General features: G+C 40.9%; 1 protein-coding gene across 1 annotated transcript in view; it reads left to right on the top strand.

Annotated features, from left to right (window-relative positions):
- Positions 1-341: 341 nt before the first annotated feature.
- LOC106516037 (SLIT-ROBO Rho GTPase-activating protein 3) overlaps positions 342-6869 on the top strand; it is a gene marked incomplete at its 3' end in the record, with an annotated part of 33214 nt that continues 26686 nt past the window's right edge. The window contains 2 exon segments of the mRNA XM_014006196.1: positions 342-836; positions 6471-6666. Coding sequence (XP_013861650.1) covers positions 770-836; positions 6471-6666 — 263 coding nt within the window.

Raw genomic sequence — 6869 nt, forward strand, 5'->3', positions numbered from 1 at the left:
TGTATAAAAGTCTAACTACACCACTGCCTCTAAAACAAATTGTTTCCCACTTCCTACAATTTAGTCCCATAACTTCAGTTTCCATCATGTTCTTGAAACACAATCCCAGCTTAATTACTACCTCTGTGCTCCTTCAGCTCTGAGTTTTGCAAACAGCACACGCTGCCTTACACACAGAGGAATCTTAAATCATCCATGAAAGAAAAGTGGGGAGAATGAGAGAGGAGCTGATGGGAGGAGGAGGAGGAGGAGGAGGAGGAGGAGGAGGAGAAGGAGAAGGAGGAGGAGGAGTCTCACACTGACTTCACATCCATTCAGCCAAATCTGCAGCAACATTGTTTGAACTCACAGATAAGGGAGAGGGGAGGAGGAGCTGGACGATGTTGTCCTAAATGGCCCCTCATACACAAGGACTAGGCTGTCCACTCTATCCGGAGAGGCTGCGTGAAAATGTACATGTGTGGCTCACGACTCACTGAGGAGAGCTGAGGAGGAGGAGGAGCGGTCAGGGGGATCATTAAGCCTTGTTTTCTAATTCTTCTTTTTTTTTTATGAAACGACGTCGCCTTTAAAAACGCAGCGCAGCGGACGTCGCAGGGCTAAAGTTGTGTGTCGAGCCAGATGATCTCCACCTGATCGTTGCTCGGTCAGCTGGCCGGACTGACCGCAGAGGACCGCGGGCGGCTTGTTGTCGCTGCATTGTGGCCACCGACACGCTGATTCCTGCCTGAGGATTGGTTGCACAATCCGCCCCGGTCCCTCCAAAAAAATGTCATCTCAGGCCAAAGTCAAGAAGGACAAAGAGATTATTGCCGAGTATGAGACCCAAGTGAAAGGTTGGTAGCGTGCAGGCCCTGTTTGTGTTGTTGCTGCGGGAATACACCCTTGCATAACTTTACAACGATGTCTCTGTAGGTGCAGTGTTGTGGGGTGGGACTGGGACAGCTGCATGTGTGTGTTTTTTTCTTTTCCTTTTTTTTTTTTTTGTCTGCGCTTAAAATTAAAGAATCATTGCAACTAAAGCAATACATGTTCTATTTAGTTTAGTAGCTGATTATAGTGACAACAATTGAACAGCAACTTGGCTCAGCCAAGCTCTCTGCACTGCAGATGACTGTGTGCAACAACATGCCTAGCCTTGCATGGAAGCAGCTGGAGCTTTATAATTTGCTTCAGAGTGCAGCTTTGGGCTGTTTCTTTTCTTTTTTCTTTTTTTTTTCATTTTCCTTTTTCTTTTTTATTAATTCCCCAGCAATAAAAAAAAGCACTGTAATGAATCAAAGCAATTTGAAAGTTGCACGACTTATTAGGCAGAAAGGGAAAACACTTACACCACTAGTGATCATCTGTGTCAGTGTAGTCATTTTCTCTGTCTCTCCAGGACAAAATGTGATATAAGAGGGAATGCTTGAGAAGGTCACACAACCCAACAGTTCAGAAAGTCCCTGAATAATGTATGCTGTCTGTATGAATTATGAACCATGAAAGGGTTTTACTGTCTGACACTAAATATGTGACTGGATGAACCACCCATAGAGAGAGAGAGAGGAGACTGGAGTCAGGAACAGAGCAGACAATGCAGGGATGTGAATGCCTGTGCTGTCAGTCTTTTCTAGGCAGCTTCGGCTTTCTGCACCTTCATGCATCACCTCTGATTGGCTTTATGTAACTCTGAAGTTGCCTTCAGCTAAAAGTGGCTGCTTTAAAACCAGGTAAAGCAGACACAATTTTGTTAACTGGTGAGCTTGTTTGCAAGGCTAATGAAAAGCCTGGCATTACTTGAAGGAAAGCATGTTGCACGTCACCTTCACCTTTGGTATTAAACTAATCATCATATGCTGAAAATGGCTGTTYTAACATTTCAAATGATGCTATCAGATGATCCTCTGCAATATTGTGTGATGTGATAGTTCTCAAAGTATATGTTGAGGATTACTTTGAGCTACTACCACACCAAATTTTAGCTCATTATCTTTACATTTAGCTGAGTTTTAGCCATTTTTGTGCATGCTAATGTCAGTTGCCTGTGTTGGTCATCTTGAATCACCTTTACTCCAAAACCTAATCAGTCATAAACATACATCCAGTAGTYACATTATGTAAGTTTTATTACAATCTGTCTACTGATCATGAGTTATTTTGCTATTGCCACAAAGAACACAGGCGAAAATGAACATCAAGGTTCATCTTAATCAATGAAATTAGTTTTACCGCTTCCCAGAGGATTTTTTTAGCATTCAAAATAACATCGAATTCAGCTATTTGAATTTAGAAAACCTTCACAAATATCTTAGTTTAAACATTATAAAAAGAAAAATAATCCTCTTGACCATCACTGCTCGTTCTAAAACATTACAATCACTCATCATTAAAGTTTGGCATTAAAGTCTAATAAATGTGTTAAACCTTTGGCTAATAGATTTTCAACAACTGGCTTAGTTGTACTAAGTCAATTTAGATAAAATGCATCTTGATGCCATTTTGGTGCACAGACACATATCCCAAAATGAAAATGAACTTTTGGGCTTGTTTTCACAAATTTTAGAAGTGYAAAAAGCAAGTAGTTTCAAATGACTAGCTCAAAATGTGCACTTGTTAACCTGCGCCTGGAATGAGTATGGTGAGCATTTTGTAGTCAGAGGTGTGGCTGGACGTCTCTGTTTGTTTGACTCTTTCACTCAGTGTGGTCTACACAGAGCTCTGTGGCTGGGAGAGAGCCATCACTGCTCCATCTCCCATCTCAGTTTCAGGAAAAGCTTTTAAGCTGACATCTTAAGCTCATTTGCTAACGGAGGGGGGCTTCGATTGGGTTGTTACAATAAGGACTTTTTTCTGATACAGGCCTCCAATAAAGCTGAATTGCTGACTGCACAGCTTATCAGCTGCAAATGTCGTGCACTTCAACAGATCCTTTTTTCAAAATTAGGTTTTTGAAAAAGGCCTTTTATCCAGTCATTCTGTAACTTGCATTCAAATATCTTTGGATGGTGATCAGGGTAGTTTAAGTGTCTAAATTATTTTATATTTTCCAAATGATTTCCTTATCAATAAGTATAAAAATACTGCAGTGTCTTTGGGAATTATGCATTCCACTGCGATCGTGCAGACCCACCCTTTTGTAGGAATTCATCATAAAATAACCGTTTTGATAGACACTGGTTTAAAATGTCAGGGTTGAATTACAACAGCAGCACAGTATCTTTGTTGTTTCTGTCTTGGTAACATGTTTGAGCTGCTGTTTGTTGCTCTGTTGACAGATATGTGTAGATATGTGTCCACATTTCTGTTTTCAGATTTGCAGAGAAACCGTACGTATTGGATGTTTCTGTGTGATTACACAAAGAGCCATGCCTTTTGTTGTTAGAAACATTTCTCAGGCGTGTGAGAGAGGACGTGGTGTGAACTCAGCCAAACGGGCTATAAAAGCATACCATAGTCATTACTCCATCCAGAAGACAAGCGCTCACAGAACACAGCCGTAACCGAATTATGTCATTCTAGGTTCGACATCGTGCGGCTATTACACACAGTATCAATCACAGCTGCTGGCCGTTCCAATAGCTGTGCTGGGCTACTTTGATCAAGTTAATGTGGTCATATTGACTCCTGGCTGGGTGATATTTGATTCTCTGTGCTGCAGTAAAGCATGAGAGCTGCAATGGAACAATGACCAATTTTTTCCCCCTTCTTTCATTTCACTGTGTGAGATGTGAGGGTACGGCCGCCACAAACACGCCTGCGCTTGGTGTCTTTTTGACGCCGCAGGGTGACGGCCTAATAAGATCTCAGTAAAGGCTGGCAGTTTTAAGCTCTAAACCTCTTACAGTGAGCTCAAACGGGATGAGATGATATAGATAATAATGAGTGACTTTACAGTTGAAGACGGAGCTAATCTTAAACATTTCCATAGATGTTGGGTATTATTTTATGAGTACCAAATGGTAAATGGTCCACAGTTTTCATAGTGCCCTTTTAACCATTCCAAGTTCTGCAAAGCCCCTGAAATTCTGCCTCCGCAACACATACTATGATAACAAAAATGCCATCAAGTTTACCAACTCACATTTTCTCACATGCCAACAGGCTCTATACATTTCAAAGTATATAATCCCGTTTTGGCTGTCAGGATACATCAGCAGTATTGGGTAGCATCAAATGTCTAAAATCCTGTGAGTAAATTTCCGTAAAGCTTTGGGGTGAAGAAAACATTCCACTCCAGAGCAAAGAAACTGGTATAGCATGTTACTCTACATTGCATTACTCTAAACAAAAAGGAAGAAACACTTTTGAGACCTGTTTCTTTGTAGATAGTTTGCTGAAGTCATTGCGAGTTTCTGTGTAATTATGCATTACTCTGCAAAGGCTTGAATCATTCATTGAATGTAGTGCAGCGTTGCTCGTTACAGTTTTAGGTTCTAAAAATACCACAGAGCGGAAGGCAAATGCATATATGGCAAGTCTGTTTCCTTCTGAGTTCATAAAGCAAAATCAATTCAGTTTTAATTTGTTTCCTTCAATCCACTGTGGGATTAATAGTAATTTAAAACCGAGAACCTGGCAAATTATGCCGATTTGTGATGTATTTTAGTTTAGGAGCAACATCACAGCTCTTTCTGTTTTGAACTTGATTGCTGCCTCATTCATCATCAGAGGCTGTTTGTTGCATATTTTGAAGCAGAGCAAGTTGCCCTTGTCCTTGGCCATTATGCTAAACAGACTGACTGCTGCGACTGCTTGAGCYGGGAACTGGCCTGCTCTCATTGAAATGCCTCCAGTGGCATGTAACCAAGCAACTGGGCAACTGTGGGGACCGTGAGAGGTACATCTCTCCACACATCAAGGGACTACATATTTACTTTGTTTCCCTTCGTCTCTGCTAACCCATTCCATTCACATTTTTTCCTCCCAGACRTTGCGAGGAACATTTCTGAAATAYGAAACATTTTTTTTCTATGGGGCAACTTCTTTTATTGCTACATTCAGATACTTTCTGTGGGCACAACAGTCGTATGAAGGGTTGTAGCAGCTTGTCATACATCAATCTCAAATTGTTCTACATTCAGCATAGATGGAAAAATTCTTTGCGTACATTTCTGTGTAAAATACACACAGATCACCTCACTGGCAGTTGAGCATAATCATTAGAAATGCACTGAGTATTTTTGACCAGTTCAACTTTCCAATTTGTATTTTTTCAGCTAGCACTGGCCCTTGGGGATTCACATGCAACAGCAGCTTAGTCCCTGAATTTATCACAGCCTATTACTGGGATGACATAGAGTAGATTTTTATTTAAATAGTATTTCTGCTTCATGAGATGATTTTATTGTATTTTATTTTATTTTTTTGATAACCCGAAATGTCTGGATTTATTTTGAAATTGCCAAACAAATACAGACTATTCAGGATGGACTCAGAAGTTATTTTTTAGGGGTGCAACGATACAGAAAATTCACGGTTCGATTCGGTTCGATACTTTAGTCTCACGGTTCGATATTTTTTCAATACAAAAAAGAGAAATTTCCACGCCCCTTTTAATTTCTAAATTATTTAAATTAATGAACATTTGTTTAACCTCAAAAGTACAGTTTTTAAATTAAATGTTGCTGAAACAGCAAGTTTCTCAGTTGATCTGCACTCAAAAATGCAGCCTAGGTGGAGTAGTCGAACACAGATCCACTGATCCTTTAACACAGAGCATCTTCAGAAGACAAGTTGATAAAGTAAATTTTAAAAATCGGTATTGTTCGATACAAGTGTGTATTGAACCTAAAGCACTGTTCGATATGGGTACATGTATTGTTGCACCCCTATTATTTTTAGGTGAGGTTGATTTAATAAATCTGTAAAGTTATCCTCACCAGTGAAAGAACAAAACCAGATTGTCTCCAGGACATTATCTGGTAAAGTTTTTTACTTTGGAAATATTTACGTAAACAGATTTTTTCCTCATTCTGATATGCCTATCCAGATTGTGTAAAACCTCACACACAAAGAAACCACCATAATCATGTCCTCACAAGATTTCTTACAATTTGTTTATTCAAGAAAAAGAAACAGAACTCGTCTGGAGGCTCACCCACTCAGCACAATGCATCTTGAGAAGCTGACCTATTTCGAATTTTCCGTGCTGTCTGCTGCAATCATCAGACATGTATCTCATACTGTATGCACGTGAGACACCCGCCACCCCCACCCACCCGCCACACTCCCTCTCACCCTCGGCCCACGCAGACACATGCATGTATAGATGGCAGACAAATACTTTTTGGCATCTAGTGTTCACCAGTTGTCACTGTTCTTTCATTGGTGTTTAAGCTGGTTTAAATCTGTTCTCACTTCTGCTTTAACATGCGCCGGCTACCGAGAGGTTGTGGGTTTACTGTTGACAGCAACACAGAGAAACATCGCCCAGTTTGTTAGCTTGCACCTGTTTTATTTTCTGTTTATTAAATTTTTTTAATGTGCAGAAATTCGTAATCAGCTGGTGGAGCAGTTTCGCTGTCTGGAGCAACAATCCGAGTCCCGACTGCAGCTGCTGCAGGATCTGCAGGAGTTCTTCCGCCGGAAGGCCGAGCTCCAGCTCGAGTATTCCAGAGGCCTGGATAAACTGACCGAGCGCTACTCCGCCAAGATCCGCACCTCCAGAGAGCACCAGCACTTCAAGTGAGTACGCCTCTACCTAATAAACAACCACAATGTACGTGTCGTACTGATTATTGACACTGCAGACACAGAGGAAAACTGAGGAGGGATAAAAAAAAAAGGGATAAAAGCAAAAGGAAATGACCTGAAATGAATCCAGGGCCAAGAAGGCTTGCGGCCCCCGGGCTGCTGTGTTTCTCCCAACTAGGTCAGACTCTTTATCT

Source organism: Austrofundulus limnaeus, unplaced genomic scaffold (genome assembly GCF_001266775.1).
Source record: "Austrofundulus limnaeus strain Quisiro unplaced genomic scaffold, Austrofundulus_limnaeus-1.0 Scaffold35, whole genome shotgun sequence".
NCBI classification, from domain to species: Eukaryota; Metazoa; Chordata; class Actinopteri; order Cyprinodontiformes; family Rivulidae; genus Austrofundulus; species Austrofundulus limnaeus.